This window comes from Anser cygnoides, chromosome 2 (assembly GCF_040182565.1).
Source record: "Anser cygnoides isolate HZ-2024a breed goose chromosome 2, Taihu_goose_T2T_genome, whole genome shotgun sequence".
In the NCBI taxonomy this organism is placed as follows: domain Eukaryota; kingdom Metazoa; phylum Chordata; class Aves; order Anseriformes; family Anatidae; genus Anser; species Anser cygnoides.
This window is the reverse complement of record NC_089874.1, coordinates 125,284,590-125,306,096: the sequence shown is the minus strand read 5'-3', so window position 1 is coordinate 125,306,096 and position 21,507 is coordinate 125,284,590. Positions and strand designations below refer to the sequence as shown.

At 40.7% G+C, this 21,507-nt stretch overlaps 1 protein-coding gene and 1 long non-coding RNA gene across 8 annotated transcripts in view; one reads left to right on the top strand and one right to left on the bottom strand.

Moving 5' to 3' along the window:
• Positions 1-12,757: 12,757 nt before the first annotated feature.
• LOC106039013 (uncharacterized) lies at positions 12,758-16,351 on the bottom strand. Its single transcript, XR_007162581.2, has 3 exons — positions 14,772-16,351; positions 14,195-14,258; positions 12,758-12,895 (listed from the first exon to the last, which is right to left on the bottom strand). It is a non-coding gene; the product is annotated as an uncharacterized lncRNA (long non-coding RNA).
• Positions 16,351-21,507, top strand: part of ASPH (aspartate beta-hydroxylase) — a 115,350-nt gene continuing 110,193 nt past the window's right edge. For 6 of the 7 annotated variants that reach the window (XR_010829699.1, XM_048061642.2, XM_066993025.1 and 3 more), the window contains exon 1: positions 16,351-16,729. Coding sequence is in view for 5 of the 7 variants with exons in the window: in XM_048061642.2 (XP_047917599.2) it covers positions 16,486-16,729 (244 nt within the window). In the remaining 2 variants the exon portion in view is untranslated. The remainder of the gene's footprint in view (positions 16,730-21,507) is intronic. The other variant, XM_066993026.1, reaches the window with a different exon arrangement.

Genomic DNA, 21,507 nt, shown 5'->3' with positions numbered 1-21,507 from the left:
TTTGTCAGCAGGAAAGGAAAATATTTATGTTAACTAGTCCTAAAGGCATTCATATTAATTTATCAAAAAAGCTCTTGATTAATATTCTTGAGCAAAATACTTTTCCTTTTCCAAGATAAATAACATTTGGAGTCCTCTCTCATTAAAAAAAAAAGTAAGCAATGCTATGTAGGTGTCCTGAAATGTAAACACTTATTCAGAAGGAAGTGTGCCCTATTTGTTGCCATAGAACCAAAAGACAAACTAATTCCCTAGGCAATGAATCGGCTCTCAGTGAGATGCTGAGAGTAGATGACTCAACTATCAGACTATCAACAACCTCCTCTATGGTGGGGTAGTGTATCAGTCCCTAGAGAGGCTGCTGCAAAACCCTCTGCTTTCAGATTGCAACAGATAACAGTCTGTTTCTTTTTCTAAGGTATGAAATCTGGCTCTTTGGTTCACTCTCTTCCATGTGGTAGTCCCTAGTTCAAATCCCAAAACATTGCCCAAAAGGACAACCATTGTATAAAACAAAAATAATTCTGGAAATATTGCTCCAGGAAAAGAGCTGAGTTAATGTTTTATTAACTCTAGTGAACGAACACTCTTGGGATCAAACGAAAATGTGCAACATCCTCAAGGTTTCAAAAACAGAAGCAATCACACAGACTGACAAATATCCTCCTCTACTGGAGCCTCCCCACTGACAGTCTATGGAGGCAGGCAACTCTGCTTATCCTCATCTCAGATAAAACCTTCTGCCTTCTGGCAAGAGTCTGCTTCTGATCTTTGAATGCAAGCAGCCCAGGTCACCAACAGTAGGCAAAACAATTCCAAGCGTCCTCTTTTTTTTTTTTTTTCTAAACTCCAGTAAGTCCAAGAATATTTTCCATTTTTCTTAAGAGAACCATGGAGATCATTCATAAGCAGGAATCTGAACTTAGCAATATAACATCTTTAGCAACACCAGAAGTCCTCAGGACTCTGCTGAAGGTTCAGCTGTGAACAGCATGAATTGAGCATCTGAGGTTCTGAATCTCAGCGAGGAGATAACTTGGCCACTCTTAGCAAAGCAGCCATGGCCAAAATCTGACCTGATGAAAAAAGGAACTGTCTCTATTAAAAACTCATTTACCCCATCACAAGTTCCCTTCCTTGCAAAAGCTTTACCAGCATCCATGAGGAAAAAGAGAATCTAACACAAATGTACAGTATATGTTAATTTATTCATCCCGTTATTTTATTTTGTCTCCCGTAATGTAATGTTATAGCACAGGGGTAATTTCTTGACAGATGAATTACATAAACATTGATTTTAAAAAATTTATTTCTCTCATTAAATTGCACTTATCCAATTACCCATTAAAGAGGTTTGCAGTGTGAATGCACATTTCTCACATAGCATTCCAAAGCAATCAACTGGAAAATGATACCTTGCCAAAAAGGCACATTTGCCCATCTGATAATAGAGGTGAAAGACAAAAAGAAAAAGGAGGGGAGATGGGGGGAACTGGTTAAAGCCAGCTTTGGTCACTGTTTCAGAATCTAGTAACGTCTCTTCAACCCAACTTTTTTAAGAAAAAAAAATCACAAAAAAACATATATTTATCAAACACTAGTAAATTGTAAACCCCAAGAACACTCCATTTATTGTCCAAAAATTATCAAAGGAGATCTAAAGAACAGAACAAGCAGAGCTCATCTGGGGCTCACTCAAAGCACACCGAAAACAAACTCCCAACCCACGCTCTGCTGATGGGTGCAGACAGACCTAAACCAGCTCCGGCTGTGCTGAACGTGATCTGGGGCAAGCACACCACACAGAAACCCAAGATCGACGAGCCTGCTCCAGGCCACAGAGCAGCAAAGCTGCATTAGTGCAGCTCAGCGCCCAAGGTACTGTGCAGCAGCAAGAGGCAGAGCTCATTAGCTCAGGAACTGTGCTAAGCTCATTTATATACACGCTGTCATCAAAGCCGAGCTGCTAAGCCTGCGAAATGCTGAACTCTACTTGTGGGCCAGTGGGCTGCATCTTTACACTTTATGCCGTTTCTCAGTCCCCTCTGATACCAGCGAAAGTCTGAGGAAGCACAAAAAAGACCCCCAAAGTTAAGCATCATATAGATAATTACACCTCAAAATAATTTGACTTTATATTCCTATACATGTAATGGTAAATCAAAAGCTTTCTACTCATGCAAAAACGTATGACTACAACACTACCTATTACTGGTATATGTTCTCAAAAAATGAAACATTTTAAATACAGTGGTTGAGTGTGCAGAGATATATTCAGGTGATATTGCACAGATCTTCTGCGATGAGCACCTTTTATGGATTTCTCACTTTCGCTTGGGTATCTGCTTTATTTAGGCACAAAACCACAGTTGTTTGGTTTTTTTTTTTCAGCGCCTTGTTACACCGACAGGCAGCTAGGAAGCATTATCGTTTACAACAGCCTTCTGAGCACGGCCTAGAGACTGCTTTTACAGGTCTGAGCAGTCCCAAATCCCCATGTTGCTGCAATAACACTCTTCCTGCAGCTACCCTTTGTTTATATAGGTGCTACGGTCACACAACACTTCAGAAGGTCTATCCTAACCCAGTCCTGCGGGGGTTACATGTTCTCTGCAACACTACTGCGTCACGTCTTACACAGCAGTCTGCTCTGTGCTGTTAAGGGGAAGAAACATAAGACATAAGGGGAAGAAACATAAGATAAACCAGAAGCTCAGAGAAAGCCAGTGTCGAAATGATTATATCAAAGATCACGTTGCCGTAATCCCTGTGCAGGACAGATTACACAACTTTTCCCAGAAATTCATTCATCTATCCCTGTAGCACAACGGCAATTGAAAATCCAAAGATACTTAGGTGAGTTAATGATGCAATATATAAACATACTTAATACAAGCATTGGAACAATAAGGATGAGGTGCAGTCTGCTAGGAGAGCTCTTCTAAAAGAAAAATTACTGGAGTCCCCACAGAGAATCGTGTTACTGGACTGGGAAACTAAATCATCTCTCTGCTCCTCCTTAGTCACAGACACTGAGAATCTTTGGGAACAGGGATCCAGCTGTTAAGAACGCCCCTGGTGACTTCATCTAGGTTGGGGGTCAACCACTGTTGTTGGATGCAGAGCCATCTGAAGTGTCTTGAGTGGGCCAGCCTTGGTCTAAAAGCCACACAGTCTCTCTCCACCACTTTTAAAGCCTACCAGCTTGAGTCAGCTGAACAATCTTTGCACTCCATGGCCAATTAAGTTTACTCCTTTTCCCAATCATATCTTGCATTACAGTTTTCTAAGTTATCTTGTCTGTTATTCACATTTACTACATTTCTGTCTTAACCAGCCTTTGGAAAACTGAGAGCTGGCAGTACTTGGGGAAAAGAGGAGTGAGGAAAGAAGGTACAAAATCATATTTCTATTAAATGTACACATTTATGAGCCATACACTCAATAAAAGGAGCAAAATCTACTGTATAACAGAAGTACGGCCATAACAGCATTCCTAATGCTATCTGCTTTACTGAGCTACAATTTAGTTACTAAAGAATTGCACCCACAGGCCCACGGAGTAATCTCAGGTTGGATCTTTTTTCACATCTGTTTCAGTCCAGCAACATATGTATCACACAGCTCTGCTCCAGTGTGTTTTAACGCAAGTAATATCATCGACATGAACTCCGACACTGCTTTCTGGTTTGTGGTGTTCAGGTTTGTATTGACTCTCTGCGTAAAAAGCTACACTTTAGACTATCCTTGCTTCAACTCAGCTTGGTATTACCATTGGGTAACTATAATTCATCTTCTTGATGCTGACAATAACTGCAGTGACTGCCACTAGCTCACTCTGGCTCCATTCCCCATCTCCACAGGATTCCTTGAACCAAAACAGATCCTCCAGACCCATGGACCACAGCTTCTCTCTTGAAGACAAAGAAATTAGAACAAGAGGACCGCTAGACTGCTGCCACTGGGTTGCTCTTGTTTCTTTTCTAGAAATAATAGAAAAAATTCAGCTGTAAGGGACTTTTAGAGGTCATTCTGTCAAACATAAATATCATTCCTAATTCAGAACTCCCTGCCTGTTAGGTCCGGATGACTCTCTAACCCTGAAACAAAGGATAACATTATTATTTATATCCCGTTAGCACAAAATATTAACCAAGTCAGAATATCTACACCAGAAAAAAAAATAAAACAGTACTGTGTGGAACTAAAAATAAGTAACACAATAATTTATGTAAATTGTTAGACACAGTAGGTTGCTCTCCTTTGCCTTTGGAGCCAAACAGCTAATCCTCTCTTCCAGCTCTAATGTTTCTGTCCAGAAGGATTTAACTTATTAATATTCCAAGCTTATTTAAAGCATTTAGAGTCCTCTTAGTTATTTCAGCGTAATATAAGTAAATGATCAAAAGAGGCAAAGACCAAAAATAAAGTCAGTGGAATACCAAGATTTTCCAACAATACAGAATAATGGACATTAGAATTCTTTAGCTGGGGGAAAAAATTACATTTCCAGAAAATTAAGAAGTTCCTAAAGAAAACAAGATCCTGCTTTGTGGATTTAGAAGTAATGATTCACCCTTCAAACTAAAGGACACCCAATTTAACATAACAGGGATTTATTTTATAATAGCATCATTACATTTCCTACAGCATGAACATACCACATACGGACTGCAAGATTTTTTAAGGAGCTGGATGATGAGTTGGCAACTCAAAAGCACTCCCTGCTGAGCCAGCTTAGGGTAATAGGAGCACTCCAGAGTCCCATGTCAGGGCATAACCTGATCACCTACAAAGATTAGAAAGGAATGCTACCCATGTGTAGACCTGAGCAGCTGGCTCTGTATGTCACAGATTTTGACGCTTCTTTTTTAACCTCTTCCTTGAGCAGAAGTTTATCCCCACTTCCACATTAGGTACACAACAGAGCCAGTTTAGAATACCAAACCCTATTCTCTTGACTTTTTACTGGTATATGCTTTTTTGATAGGCTTGAGAAAGAAAACGGTCCCATTATACACTTAAATATGCAGCTGTATTCCAAGGTCATTTCCTTTACGTTACATGTTTTGCTACTAATTTATTTTCATCATCCACCAGACACTGCAAATGAGCATGTTATACAAAATAAAAATGCTTAGCTTTGCACTCAGGCAAATGAGCTTAGCATCATAAAGTTAGTGAAATACATAAAAAATATATAAGATTTTCTTGATTATAATTTGCTGTGTATATATTTGTTATATAATTTAATTGGATTTTACTTACTAGATAGCATGATTTAAAGGCCACCCTCCCGTGCTGTAGATATCATTGATAAACTTTTAAAAGCTACCCACAACATAAACTAGATAATAAATCCTCGTTTGACTGAATCAGGTAATTCAGTAACAACATAAAGTAAACAGACTCCGACCTGCCATAGCTTCCATATTGCCACTGCCAAACCCCACTAAATATCCAATTTCTGGCAGTCATAGGGGTGAGCAGAAGGGCCAGTTTTGCAGTCAGACCAGGATGCTCAGATGTTTCACTGCTCTTGGAAGGACAAATAGAAAATACTTCACCTGCTAATTTCTTTTCTTACTTCAATGCTTTAAGCCCAGCTCCTCCTTTAGCAGCACAGGTTAGAATGTGATAGTAGTTCTGCAAAGGCAAGCTCTGCATTCACTGAACAGGCAAATGAAAGGTGGCTGATACACTTTAAGTGTAGGGTTTTCGGTTGTTGGTTGTGTTTTATTTGTGTGGGGGGTGGGTGGGTGTGTTGTTTTTTGTCAGTTAATCTGTATCAGCTAGGGATCAGCCAGATAGGCTAACTGACAAGTTAGGCTGATTCACTGAAACCCTATTAGCCCACCTCGGTCTGTTTATCTAGCAGAAGAGTAACTGTGTGCTGTAATAACAGAAAATTCTTGCTAAAACTGCGTGCTCTAATAGCAGAAAAAAATCTTGTTAAAACTCAAGCTAGAGGGCTGGGGGAGATTGAAGCAGAAGCCTGGAGTGCTCTGGATTAAAGGAGAAAGTGAAGGTGGCAGCAGAGACTTGCTTTCTAAATGCTGGGAACCATGAAGTACCTGATCACTGAAGGTGAGGTTTAAGGTGATGTTTGCTATGTCTTAAGAGGTCCCTCCTTCACTACAGGACCCTGGGACGATGCAGAGCTAGAAGTGGGCAGACCCATCTGAAAGAAGACACTTCAGGCATGCAGAAGTGTATTTTTGGTTTGACTTGACCTCTGCGCAGTTTCTCCCCATGGGTCAGGAAAATGGTCTTCCAGGTGGAGATGATGCAAGCATAATTTCCCTTGTCTCACAAATAAAATTTCAAAGACTTATCTGCCTTCACAGAGGCTGAGATCACATGCTTTCCCGTATGGGATCCTTCAACCCATTCTGTCAGTGCATTACAGTCACACTGCTTGGTCCTTTTCTTTCATTCTTAGCAATTCAGATGGAAATGGTAGCCTACTGTGAGGAAGAGGAACAGCCCCAGCTGGTCTACACTTGGGTACTACAGGTGGGGAACCTACATAAACGGAGATTCAAAACATGGACTCAGCTCTGTTTGTGAGGCTATCCACCACCTGTAAACTGCTCTAATCTGTGAGATGAAATTATGATGAAAAACAACACTGACTTCTGAAGGAGGCAGAAAAACACCTGTCTTCTCTTTTTGTTGAAACAATACCCTCTAGCCAGGTCACCGACAGGCCTGATGGATCTATTTGACTAACAGAACATTAACTGCCTATTCGTCGTCTTGGATTAGCTAAGCACAGTGCCATCAGTCTAACTTTCTACTCAGCCTCACTGAACATAAGCATGTCAGATGCCAATTCTTTCAGTGGCCTCCATACTCCCTTTAATGTCCCAATATTTTACATTTTCATTCAACCATTTCTCCCCCCAAGATTCCGTTGGATACAGTATGTTTGCTCACATCACCCTGGTCTTGGGTGCAGGTTGTTTTACCTCTTTTCTTTGTTCTTATCACCAGTCCTCCCTCTGCAGAGGAAGCTCTTGGAGATACGAACTACTTGCTACTGTGTGTTCTTTTGGTATCTTCCACAGGATATTTCAAGTTACTCTAAGTTGTATGAAAATGCAATTAAGGACAATTAAAACTACTTAGTAATACAAATTTGGACTTTATATGGTTTTGAGCAGATAATTTTTTTTTTATTTGGATCATATTCACCCCCCTAACTACAGAAAATAATATTCCCTAATTCTGTTGACATTGCTTTTTATGGTCTTCTCTTTCGCTGCATCCTCATCTTCCTCTGCTCCATCCCAAAGTCCAAATATGTTTCCATCTATAAAACATATTGTTCCAATTGTACCAGCAGGCACAGTATTTAGGGTTCACAGGCTGTTTTTCTAAATTAACATTCAAGCTGTTTTATTACCCAGTCATGAGTAAAGCAAACAGGTTTTTGAAATAAGATATCTTCTTTTCAACATTAGACTTAACACTTGACTAGTTCAGTTAATGTGTTGTGATAGGTGTTGTAGGTTCGTATTACCATTTTCCTCTACATCTGTATTTAAGTCTCACCGTGCAGTGTAATTGGATCTTCACAGCATCACCTTCCACCTATTGGCAACAGATAATGGCACAATCTGCAAAACAGCTTATTATAAAGAATGCAATGGCCTGATAAAATCAGAAATATAAAGCACGACTCCACAAACTGAAGTATGTGGAAATTTTTCTGCTAACAAATACTTGAGTTTGCACTAAAGAAACACACAAGAACTTTGAGGAAAAAATATAATAAGAATTGTATGTTTTGTACAGTAAAGGAAACTTTAATGATAGTTTTTTCATATGACTCTATAGGACTGTACACTCCAAAACAGCTAAGATAACTTGAAGGCTACAGACCTATGGCCAAAGACTTCACAGACATAAACCAGGAAGGTTTCACCAGCTACAGCTGGTATGATCCAGTGTTATGTGCCACAATCTTAGAGCCATTACAGGAACTACACTTACAAATTTCATGTAGGAAAGAGAATCAACGGCACAGGCCAGACTCCGTCACTGCCATTACTCCACTGAATTGCTGCTCACTGGTATTTCTGTAGCAGCTAAGAACAACAGGAATTTCCAAACACACAAAAAGATGGGCTCCCCTTGAAAGGAGCTCACACCATAAGACACCAGAGAGGAAAGACCACATATGGACCATCAAAGAGTATAGGAAACAGTACCATCCTCTTGATTACAGCTTACCAGCCCTCGTCATGGGTTAATTTTTTGTGGGCAAAAGACTTTTAAGATGGGATGTACATAGGAAATGACAGCATGGAAAAAAGTACTCCAGTGCTTATTATAAAATTTAACATACAGGCAAAGTCAGCATCCTGACTGACAAGAAGCAGTCTGTTTTAATCCTGACATGGGAAGGCAGATACCAGTCAAATGAAAGGCATATGCCAGCCTGTGGAGCTGGAACCCACCCACTCATGCTCTGAACGCCAGTCTTTTTTCTTGACTGCATCATATACACAACTTGGCACCCTGTCTCCATTCCACACAAAGAAAGGAGAGGGAAGTTGAAGGCCCTTGAAAATGAGCTAGCTTTAGCAGGAATAATGCTGATAGATTCTGCCTGAAAACTTTTTTTTTTTTTTTTTTTTTAACTTAACTCTTCAAATGTTAGTCTTCCTGGATTTAGTCTTAATCGTGACCAGGTTGACTAATACTATGAAAAGAAGAGCAGCGTTGAAGTTCACAGCCACAAGAATTACTAACAGTGAATGACAAACCTTCAATACAACTGATTTTATGTATCTGCAAAGCAGAAAATTTTCAAGATTTCAAAAAAATCAAGGATGTTGGTGCACTTCCCCTGCAAAGCAAAGTCTCTCCTCATAATCTGCAGGAAACACAATCATGACCACCACACCTACAAGATACCCAGCTTGTAAGGTGAATTATTACCACGTGCTCCCCAGAAGAAGGCGTTTGCTTGTCTCTGCCAGGTGGAACCGACAACTGGCAGCTTGACGCCCCACAAAAGCCTTCTGTAAATAGCCTCTTAACAAATATATGCTGCCTGGCTTCCTGTTTCCATGCCATTCAAACCAAACATCTCTGGCTCCCATACCCCACCTTGGTTGTATTTTGGACTTAGCTTTTGTTCCCTCCCAGTTGATACTGATATATTTTATCACAGCAAATATTAATTACACACATTTTGTCAAAGACATTGCTTCCTGTTGTTCAAAGCTTTTGACACGACAATGACCTCTCTGGAAATATTATTATACCAAATAACATTTTTATGGGATTTTTTTTTTCACATTTGCTTTTGCTGTGTCTTATCAAGCAAAAGCAACCACACTTTTGTATGCCACAGAATTTATTCTTTGGATTACTAAATATATATTCCTGTACCTCTCACCAAGGGAGACAAGATTATTATACCATAGGTATATATATTGTTGTGCTGAAAGTTCAGTACAGCCAAGTGTTTTCTTGAGTTGGGTTGCACCTAAAAAAGAGTTAGCTTGCCTACTGCCTTAAATAACTGCAGCAATTTCTCTTTCAGTTTGTAAAGTTTGGCAAGAAATTGGGTTTTACTTGTCAGTAAGTACAACCAGGTATAAATTCTATCAGTCCAGTATAATTTTTTTTTTTTTTTTTTTCCCTAGGAGGTTCTGAAACTATTACAATGAAATACAAAGAGAATTAAAACAGACAAACACACACACACAACCACCACCACCACACAACTAAGGGTTATTTAAACAAAGAGTTAAAAAAAAATCAGTCTTAAAGTGTTCCGCTCCAATAAGACAGAAAGAGATACCTGTGGGAAATTGAAGCAGAAATACTGAAAACATATAGGTGGCAGAAAATGCTTGTTACAGGACATTTAAAAACCCCATAACTTTAAAAAAAAGTATTTAAATAACCTATTTACAGTTATGCACAAAGACACGTGCTAACCAAAACATACCAAAAAAAAGTTAATTATCTAGCTCAAAGGAGGTATCAAAATACAGTGAGTTTTAGGCCAACTCCACTCAGATCTGTCCATGTCCTGCTCATATTATCAAGCTCCAAAGATTAATGGATGCAGGAATGGATAGGAGGAATATTGCAACTCTGAAATTCACTTGCATAATGAATATAGGGTCGTGAGCGTGCCAGGATTGTATGTTTATATCACAATTTTTCAACTGCCATATATATATCACCAAAAAATTAAATAGGCTTAGAGAAAAATCAAGTTTACTTGAGGAAAATATCAACCTTAAGTTACATTTTTTTCACCTTGTAAAATGAAAGAATCAGTGAGGGTCCTCGAAAGGCTAGCACTATCTGTTGTATTTAAGAATTTATCTCCATACTAAGAGATCTCATCTTTCTCTTCTTGTGTTTACCCTCGCCCTGGGCAGAAGTAGATTCCAGAAGCTTGGAAGATCGCTCTCAGGGTGTATGAGTTTCTGTTGTAGGACGTGCCACCAGAACGACTTGCAAAGACAAGGGCATGAGTAAGATCTGGCATCTGGCCAGTTCTGGTTTACCAAAGTGTGTAATTCTGAAGGGAATATACTCATCCTATCTGCTGCCTTGATCCCATAGTACTGCCAGGCTGCAACTGGCTGCAAGGGATCTGTGAGCAAGTGGTCTGCCCTGAAAAGGCCTCACACAGGGAAAGCTCTACTAGTTATAGGTTTTTAACAATAGTAGACATTGTTTACCTATTTCCTGCAGGTGCTTTCAGTTTTTCAATTATTTTGAATACAGTTCAGCTAAGCTTATCTCCTTTATTTCTGGAATAGTGGAGTATGTAAAAACTTCGGAAGGCTGGAGTACATTTTATATGTTAAATAAACTTGAGCAGTATTTATTTATAACTGAAGATACAAAGTTCATTAGAGAGGATGTGGTTCTTTAATTTGCCAGCAGGTTGACTAATCAGCAAGTATGTGCTGGCCGGCCATGCCAGAACATGCCAGCCTTAAAGCTCTGTACAAACCAGACAGTACACCTTATCTGAACGTCCCATGGGAATCGTCACAACACTCAGCAGAAGATGGGAGGCTATTGAAGCAGGGGTGGGAGAGGGGTTTGGGAGACAAGGGAAAAAAATCTCCAGGAAATCAGGCATCCTGTATTCTACTGCTCCTTAGGCAATTTGTTTTGTTTTCCAATGTGCCAAATTCACAAGATTATTATATTAGAAAATGTCAAGGTAAAGCAAAACTAGTTCAGATGTGGTATTTGGGGTAGGCAGTTACAGATGATGGCTGATGAGAATTCGATAAGAACACTCCAGGTCGATTCTGGAAAGCTGCTAAGTCACTCCCAGTACAGCACGGTCCAGCAGAACTGCCTATTTATTAAGTGCACTGCTATTTCTGCTCATGTCTGCACATCCTCTGAGTTTAAGAACATCCTAATTTGTGACGAACACATAAAACACCACCACACCTCTAGAACTTCTGAACAGCCTTTTTTTTTTTTTTTTTTTTTTTTTCAGATGGCCTTTTCAATATCAGCCGTTTAGCTACAGTCTGTAGAGCAGATTTACTAAATGTGGTTGCAGGCTAGGAACAATTTTGGTTCTTTGATGCCCTCATTGATAAAAATGTTAAGCCTCTGGAAAAGAGCAGGCAGTACACTGGCAGTAAGGTACCTTCTCCTGCTTGTTTTTCCTACTGGATTCAGTAATAGGTACCATAACAAGTGCTGGTAATGGCCAACTAAGCCTCATTCTCCTGTTGCCATTCTAATGAGGATTTTATTTCTATAAATAATGCTTGAAATAATATCAGTGCTGACTTGTCCTAGTCTTTACCTGCAGCCAACCTGTGGTTTGCACTAACTTAGATTCATCGGTTGCTCACAATTCATCTGAAAAGTACTGCTTCTAGTTTAAGGATATTTCATGGCTGATTTCTGACTGTTCACGTGAGGATAAATATCAGGGGTAACAGTTACAGGCACCTTTTGTCCTATTCTTCTGAGCCTCTCAGAGACAAATCCACATATTTCTGTGCTGGTACATAGTGACACGACAAAAGGCCTCACTTAAATTTCAGAAAATCTTCACACTTTACTCCCAATCTAATTGACAGATGCAAAATCTGAGAAGTTTGCTCCATTCTCAGCTGCAGTTATACTCACGAGGATCAATGTAGATGAATCAGACCCAGCAAAATCTGCAGGAAGACCCTCAGAAGCCAACCAATACTGTAATAAATTTCAGACTATCCGACTACTGCCCCAGAGGCCATATTCTGTTTGTGTTACTCATTGTGGGGTCAACGCAAATCTGCTAAGGGCAAGAGCAGGCTTTTGACTTAGACTTTAGGAAGGTCTACATTTTGCCTTACCAGTTTTAAAACAAACTTCCCTTCAACTTTAGATCTGCCCAAACTAGACACGCTTCACCTGGCTCAGCTTGTTATATTCTGGGTAATTATACCTTTCTAAACTGCTCTCCAACAAATAGCCACTTTCCATTAATCACTGACATTGACTGTTTGGAAAATGTTCTGAGGTTATATAAGAATGTACAAATCTACAAAGAGGTATCTAACACCATAAAAAAAAAAAAAAAAAGGAGATAAAAAAGAAGAGAGGCAATTCCTCCTTAAGAATAACCAACTCAAATACACCTTTATTTGCTGCAGGCTTAACTGGCTATAAGCAGAACACCATGACAATCAGTGCAGTTGTTTGGGTCTGGATAACTGAGACTCTCTATCTTTTCTTTCTTGAGGGGGACCTCTTCCCAAAACATCTGTCTCTGTTTTTCTGTAAGTGGTTAGTGAATTCTGGTAGACAAATGCAGAGAGATGGATGTTGATTCTCTGTACTGCTTGTAACTCCTTTAGAAACCAGAAAGGTGACCAGCAGTTCAAGTCTCAGCCTGATAATGCAGAAAACAAACAGCAAAAGCTGCGCATCACCCTCTTTGCCCTAAGTTCATCCAAGATGCATTTTTGAATGCAAAATCTACTGGTGGAAACACCTTGTCCAATTTACTAGCAAGGTGCATAGTTCACTTACCAGCCTGGAAAAAAAAAATCATCTGGCCAATCAAAAACCTTAAAATTCTAAATGACAATGTCTTCCATTGAAGGTCTTAGGCTATATCAGGGAGTTTTTAATGTATTAATTTTTAAAACCTTCTGAGAATTCCCTGTCTAGAGAATTCCTCAGCTCTATATATTGCAATGCATTGTCATGCATGCACTTTTCCCTTAATGATTGATTGAAACTTATTTATTTATGAGAAATGTACATAATCCAGCGAACAGCTATAATTCAGTTGCACAATCAACATCTGAATAAAATAGCTTAGGAGCACCAACATAATAAGATATTTAAGCTTTCAGTTATTCTTTTTTACACTTTTTTCATCAAAGACATATAATGGCCTAGTAGAAGTATAACAGATGACTTTATGATACATTCAGGGATTTTGATAAGAATTCGATAGAAGTCGTGAATGGGAATAAATCTGTCAACAGAACACAACTTAAAATCAGAAAACCATAGCAACAAATTTATCACAGGTGATGGTGAATTTAAAATATTTGTGTATAAGAAGTAAAAAATATAGGACTAAATTCTTGGTTGCTCTAAGCAGGTGTTGCCAATTTTGTTCGTATTAATAATGCCTCTCTTATTCAGCATCTCTTCTCCCTGCTACAGACAGATTGTATATTTATGCTTTTAGAAATTAGGAAACTAGAAACAGAATCCTCTTCTTGTGCAATTATTTCACTGCTGCTTCTACTTACCGCCTTGGATGTTATTTCTTTCTGTCAAACAGCAGAGTCACTGTGCTGTTGAATCAATCAGGCCAGTCAAATAGCAGTAACTGCATTAATGCAGAAGCATTTATATAAAAAGCACAGTAAAAACAATACTGTGATTTATGTTACGCAGTATAATTTAAATTTAGTTTAACTGAAGTCTCAACTAGCAGTTAATCAGGACATTTTGGACCAGGGGCAAATGTGATTATTGCCAACAGGGTTGTTATTTATTTATTTATTTTATTTTGTGTTTTAAATTAGCCTGATCCAAGTGGAAAGACTCCAGCTGACTGCAGTGGGCTCTGTCTCATACCTCTTGCCTTTATTATGGAAATTCTGGTTTTATTCTTTATTCCCTCTTTTTTTTTTTTTTATGGTTTCTTTTCTTTAGCAAATTGTTTTACCTTTGTGTTACAAACTTGCTTCCTCCTCATTGTTGTATTCTTTCTGTGTCTCATTTCTTTTCCCCTACAAATACAATGATATTTATCTTCTTGGGTTTTACTGCATTGTTACAATGTACCAAATATTTAGCTTTAAAAGGAGCAGTTTGAAAACGGAGACAAGCCAGACCCACGTGCATCTACATACACACATTCAGTTTGCTTTTCTCTTCAGTATCTTTTCTAAAATGACATTTTTAAATTTTACTTTAATTTTCCTTAAATTTCAGCTCAGAAGGGATTGTCCTGTCATTTCTTGCAACAATCACCCCAGCAAATTTGTACAAAATGAAGCTTTCCCATCTCAAATATAAATCACACCCAAGCATCTTCACTGGTACAAATGGATCACAGAGCCTGTACCTGAGCTACCTTTGGGTGATCCTACAGTAGGGAAACCAGCCTTAATGCTTTTTGCCATCTTGATCTGAAAAACTACTTATTCCACAACCACACCTGACAATCAGGTTTTAACTATGTGAACAGGCAGGAAAACGAGAGAAAGTTTCTCCAATCTCTAGACAATATCCCCTCTTACCTAAATTTCTTCTTCAGATGTCTAGTTATCAGTGGGCTGGAAGGAAAAAATCTTCCTGATGCTTTAGGAAGTCAAGAAAGACCCTTGAACCACATGATGATGCAGAAGGCTAATGATCACCACAAAGGTACAATATTGTTTTAGGCATTTGCACTTGCCTGCGTGTGTTTTAATTCTGCAAAAGAGTCTGCTTGGACAGAAGAGCACAGGCACTGAATACGCCAAATATTAAATGCTGGCAGCTGTGTACCAATGAAAACAGAAGCAGGAATTTTACAGTCCATTGACAGTCAAAAGTTTATTCCACAGTAAATCATTAACAATATCCTCCTAATTGTCACTGTTTACCTCGTTGCTTAAATGTTCTGAATCTCTCTTCCCTTATCAAACTGCCATAAACTGCTGTAGCACAGCTTCAGGAAGCTGTATTCCACATCAACCACAAGAAGCAGATTCTTCTTACTTGATGGTAACTACTATGTGCGAGTATATAGTCACACAGGCAGTTATTTCCTGTTAATTATATTTTTTTTTCAGTGAATGCAGTTACAAATCATCAGTTTCTGATTGCTCTCCTTCAAATGATTTATTCCTCACATTGTACTTTCTGATCTGTTGAAATGTTAATAATTCACTCTGCTAGCATTTCTGTGACAAATTGCATGTGTTCGTGAGTTATGTCTGCTCCTCCCTAGCAACTTACAAACTCGTTTGCCAGCTTCAGCCTCACTAGACAAAATGAGTATATGTCAAAAATATTAAGTCCTTACACTGCGTGAAAAATAAGATTGTGGTTGACTAACATAAGAAAGTGAGGAGTAGTCTTTATTAGTTTTTGTGTTCACAGGTTTAGTTTCTTTAACATTTACTGGCTGAAGTACCCGCATTGACATCCTGGTACTGAGCTATGTGTTTAAGTTCAGATCTCATGAAAAGTTACTGATTAATGCTCTTCAGTAAATTATTATTTCTGGTTAGGTCCACCGCATTACTCGGTTCAAAAAGCAGTGCCAACCTTTGCTTCAGGCAAAGCCTCCTCCCTCCACACTCATTTGCAAAGGCTCTAATTTCCTAAACCACCTATTTTAACCTGAAGCACTGCATTTACAGTCAGGACTCAAAGGCAGGTTTTGCTTTTGTTTCAGATGCAATTTATTGTTATGCCAAACTGTTATTTGAGTGAGTTTCAATCCAAAACAATGAGATACGAGAATTTCTGTGAAAAAACGGCTCATTTTGCCACAGATTACTTGAAACATCTTAAGGACTCGGAAGCTTGCTTGAGAAGCCAGCTGTGCACATAATGTAGGCCGAACTGTGAGGGCGCTGAGAGGCTTAACGAGCTTTTTGCCGTAACTCGGGCGTTTAACGGACAGCGGGGTCCGTTACCGAGGCTCGAACAAAGCACGAGGCAGCACCACCTCTGCCCCTCTCTTCCCCACACCGATGCCGTGCAAAAAGCCCTCCGCACGCCCAAAGCCCACAGCTTTGGGACGGGGCTAGGAAGGACAGCGCACAACTCGCCTCAACACCCGGTCCGCCGCCATCCCACAGCCCCTCAGCGGCTCCCGCCCCCTCCCCTCGCGAAGCCTCGCGAGAGGCGCCCGCCCGCTTCCATGTTGCCACGTTCAAAGCCGCCGGCAGCGGCGAGCGCGGCGGACACGCGCGCACCCCGCACTCAGCCGCCCCTCCCCTCCCTTTCCCCTCCCAGCCAATGGGCGCGGGGCGTTGCCGCACCTCCTTCCCCTGCGCGCTCCCCCATTGGCTGCCTGCCGGCGGTGGGGCGGGGCTAGGCGCCGTGCCGCGGGGGGCCGCGGGGCGCTGCCTCAGGCAGGGAGGAGGGGGCGGCGGCTCCGGACTCCTCCCGCCGCCGCTCCGCACCGCCTGCCCGCCCGCCATGGCCTCCCGCAGGAGCTCCAGGGGAACCGGCGGCACCCCCAGCCCCGGCCCCAGGCGAGGTGAGCGGGGGTGGGGACGGGGATAGGGGACTCAGGGGGTCTGCTCGGTAATACACACCGCGTGTCGGTGGTTTGGGCAGGGCAGAGCATCCCCGGCGGTGGGCGTCGGAGCGCTGCCGGGGTCCCTGTGTGTTCACACGGGGCTGCGAACGAAGGACGTGTCCCCGTCGGAGCCTGCGGGCTGTGCTCGCCATGGCCGGCTTGGTTCAGCAGAGCCCCGGGGATGAAGCGTGGTGGTGGCGCTCAGGTGATGCCTACAGCAGCGCTGCTGTGCGCAGCGGCGGTGACCGAAGGACGAGCCAGGTGGGATTAGCTCACCCATCGCATGAGACGAGGGGAAAAGGTTACAAACGCACGCTGTTTAAGCGAAGATGAGATGGCATTGCAGGGTTCGCTGAAGTGCGTGGCTGTGGTTTTGACCCTTTTTCAGTTTGTGGCATAGGTGGTAGACTATAACACTTCTCTGGACTGGGCTTACTCGTTGGTCATCGCCCAGTACTAAGCAAGCTAAAACCAGATGCTGATGGTAAAGTCTTAAGCACATGCATCCCTTGTATGATTTTTTTAACACTCCAAAGATTCAAACCGTTCTGTTACTATTTTAAGTATCACTTTCAAGGTTGGTCAACGTTTTTAAAATAGTTTTATCAGGAAACCAAATCTCAAGGTGTAAAAGCATTCTGTGGGTTTTTATTTTCAGCCTGAGTAAAATCGCATTTCTCTGTATTGAAAGCTGTCTGGTGTGTGCAATTGCACAGAGAACTCCGCATTTACTATTATCTACGAGGGGGTGAAGAACTGAGTAATATGTTAGGCTCTCTCCTGAGATGTAGCCTCATTAATTCAGATGAATGCTTTGCTAGTTTAACTTCTAGTAAAATCCCTTGGACAAGCATAGAAATTATGGCATGGAGCTGGTGCTGTTTTCATAGCTGCAGCAAGAAGTACTGGATGATGGCTCCTGTGTGAATAAAGGAAGAGCTGGAGGAGCGGGATCTTCACAGCAGCCCGAGAGCATCCCACAGCTGGGGAACGTGAAAGTGAGAGGAGGAAATAATTTTGAGGTGGCTGGTAATTGAGACTGTGAGGCATGGAAACCTCAACTTCGAGGCAGTTCCTGATTGTCCTGTAGTATATTCACTTTTGCAGCAGTTCATGGGAGAGGTCTTGGCCGTTTGCCAAGGCATTGCTCATAGTTCTGAAACCACGGAGTTCGTGGCGCATCTCACGGTCGGTGTGCTGAAGGCAGTGCCTGAATCTGAACACAGTAACCTGCTCTTAGGTTTCCCCATTGAGAAATATTGACAGCAATCATAGAGATAATGTTTGAAATAGTATTAACTGTAGTGTTTCTGTAACTCATTTCAGTTTCATTGAAATACCAGAAGTGCAACTGAGTGTTCTTAAGAAATAGACCTCTACCTCTTACCTTCTAAAGTCATATACTAAAAAACATCCAGCTCTATCTCAGTCCTAACAACAACAACAAAAAATCTATTTGCTTTTAAGCTTTGTACTTCTGTTTGTGGAATTTTCTTCGAGAAAAGAAAATTGCCAGAGTTGTGGGTATCAATGATTTTATTTGGAGTACACAAGCAAAAAACAGGTGAAAATCTGACAGTTTTGTACTTAGGGAAACGTGTTTGTTATTATCTCTGCTGTGAAGTTTGGTTTCCTCTCACTAAATTAACAGAATTCACTGTCAAAACTGTGGCCTCTCAGAAGGAAGAAAATCAGTTTTAAATAGCCAAATGAAGTAGTAGATAGTTACTGAAATATTGCTCAAAGCTTCATTAGGTGAGGAACAGTTTTGGTATAGGAACAAATGTGTATCACCTGGTCATGAATTAACTGCCTCAGATTTCACAAGGCAGGAAACTTGGAAATGTCTGGGGCATTAGCACATGGTTATGGAGAGGCCTTCCAGTAAGACTGAGGATCAGCAACATAACTACTTCTAAAATACAGACAGATGGAAAAAGTCTTCATGACTTTGTGATCTTCATGACTATAAGCCACATTTATCTGTGAAAGTAAGAGTACTGATGATAAGGCATCTGATTTCATGTGGCAATGTCAGTGTCTTTTATAGTATGCAAGCAAGCACTTAAATATAATTCTCACTGATGATAGAGTTGTGCATGCTTGCTGTCTGTTTTCTTTCTAGTTCTAGCTGTGTTTGAATGGAGGGAGGTTTGTTTGACATTAAAACTGAAAACGCAGTTTCTGATGTGTCGCTTCTGCAATGCTGGTTTATATAGTGGTGTAATAAGAATTTTATGTTCTGTACCTGTTTAGACGGTTTGTGAAATATGTTTACATGCAATAGACCTACTCAGTGCTTGAACAGAAACGTGACCCATATATATGCACACCTTCTTTTTTTAATTTACTTTCTTTTCAGATATCATCCAGATGTTTCCTTGCCTTAGTTACTTTACCTGTGCTTTAGTATCAAGCTTTTCTAGTGGCTGCTTAGAGCTGTCTCTGGAAGAAGGTGGGGAAAATATTCCCTGTGGCAGTTGTGATTAAAAACTGAAAGCATCCCTCTAGTTTATGCCATTTCAATTTTGGCAGCTGGCAGCCAAAAGTCTATGTTCTCTCTAAAAGTTATTTAAGAAATTTAGTGTGAGAGCTGCAGGAGACCTTAAATGGGAGAGTAGTTCTCCAGTAAGCAGGCACTGTACAGAAACCACATTTCCGACCCAAGGCATTATCTCTGTCTGCAGACAACTGTATTTATTTTTATACATGTTACAAAGCAGATTCCTACCTCGGCTAGTTCTGAGGCTGTTACACAGCTTTAAGTCAAAGAACTCCACTGTTACTTCAATAGAGTTCGTTTAATCTCCATAACAGTGATTGAGATGACCTTCTGACATTGAGATGACCTTCTGACATACCCTACTTTACTTTGCAAGATCCCAGAAGATGTTTGATTTCACTTTCTCCTGGTTTAACCAGGTAGTTTTCTAATATCTCCAAATGCAAGTGCATTTAAATCCTTTCACTCATCTTTTGGAACTCCTAAGATCCAAAACTTCATTAATGTAGTCCTTTCATTATTTTCTGTTTTTTTCAGCTTTTTGTAAATTTACTTTTTTTGTATGCATTCAAGTTGACCTGATATCCTTATCCAAGTGCAATTTTATGCTAGTGTTTTTTTCTTTTAAGTTAACAGTATCACTTTTATAAAGGTAGCTGTGCATGTTGATTTGCATGAACTTTCACATTTCATTTCATCTCTACTGTAAAGACTGTTTTATAAGTGTAGTTTCTCTGTGTGAGACTTTTCCTTAGCTTTTTAATTTATCTAAAGAGCGGAGAGAGTTCAGCTAAACAGGTCACGTTTGCCTTTTTCCTGATTTTTCTGGTCAAGTTCTTTCAATAACTGTTTTGACCGTTGAACTTAACATCATTTCTTCTGATGCTTCGAGTGGGTTTGTCTATTCAACACTGTCATCTCTGGGGTCCATCTCTATGAAACCTTCGATAGACTGTTAGCTCTTGAAAGGTATGGTGACTGACTACCAAAGTCGCTCAGCAATGAAAAACAATTTGTTTGAACACAGTCAATTTGCTTTTATGACTCATTTGCCCATATTGACTATTTTTTGAACTTCTTGCTTCTGCTTTCGTTAAATAAAGTATTACTTCAGGTTTTAAAGTTGATACCTAAGTGTACTAGAACTGACATGAAAACAGACACAACCTGATACTTGCCCTACATCAGTGCTTTTTCTTAAGAATTGCGGAGCGCTGGGAGGTACCTCACCCCCTTCCTGAGGTGCTGCCAGGTGGTAAAGCCATTGAATGAAGTCTTCCTGCCCCTTTTAATCCAGTGTAGATGGAAATCTCGGTCTTGCTCTGTTATCTAATGTATCTTACCTGTAAGTCACTGTAGGCCAAGAGATATTATTCACTGTTTTGCAAATATGGAGGAGGAGCTTTGTGGTTTACATCTTTAAGGATGTCTGTGTTTGTATTTCTTTCACTTTCTCAGCATTCCCTTAAGAGCTTAAGTGATATATAAGAGAGGTAATCTTTTCAATAGCCTTTTGGGGACGGAGCTTCTTTAAAATGCTAGGTAGGGAATTAAAGCATCACCAATAATCTCAGGGAGATGGGAAGTTGGAGTGTATTTCCTCAGTTTTCAGCAGTCACTGACAATGCATCTGCAAACTCCCCGTCAGAGCCAGTAACGAGACGAGGCTGACACTCCAGGGATGTAGATCATACTAGGGGATCAAGGAGTTAAATCTTCTTACAGTTCACGCTCAGCTTAATCTAGACTGAGGTTGCTTTGCAGCCTTCCTCGTTTCTGTTTTTCGAATGTGGGCCCTTACGCCTGGCTGCAGAGCTGTGCAGGTGCCAGGGCAGCCACGACAGGGCAACTGCTCAGGCTGAAAGCTGAGCACTTTTTTCCCCAGACTGGTTCAGTGCACAGCTCTATGGGAGGGAGTTTGGGTGGAAGGGAAGGGGGAGTGGGTGGCCACCAGGAGAGGGTTAAGTCGAATTTGCCGTTTCATGTTTGTCATCGTGGAGCCACGCTGCGAACTTGGAAGGTGGGCAGTTGGGTTGGGTATGCTGAAGTGGTGGCTGGATGTTTAAGGGCTGTGGTGAAGACAACTAGATTTACTAGCAGTAAAAAGCATGTGTGTTAAGATCATCTCTAATTACAAAGTGCATTAAGAGATCGGCTTTCAATATTGCTGTTTCCTGAAACTGGACACACCTTTTCTGATTACGTTGAGGGTGGGGATTCCTTTTCAGCTGGA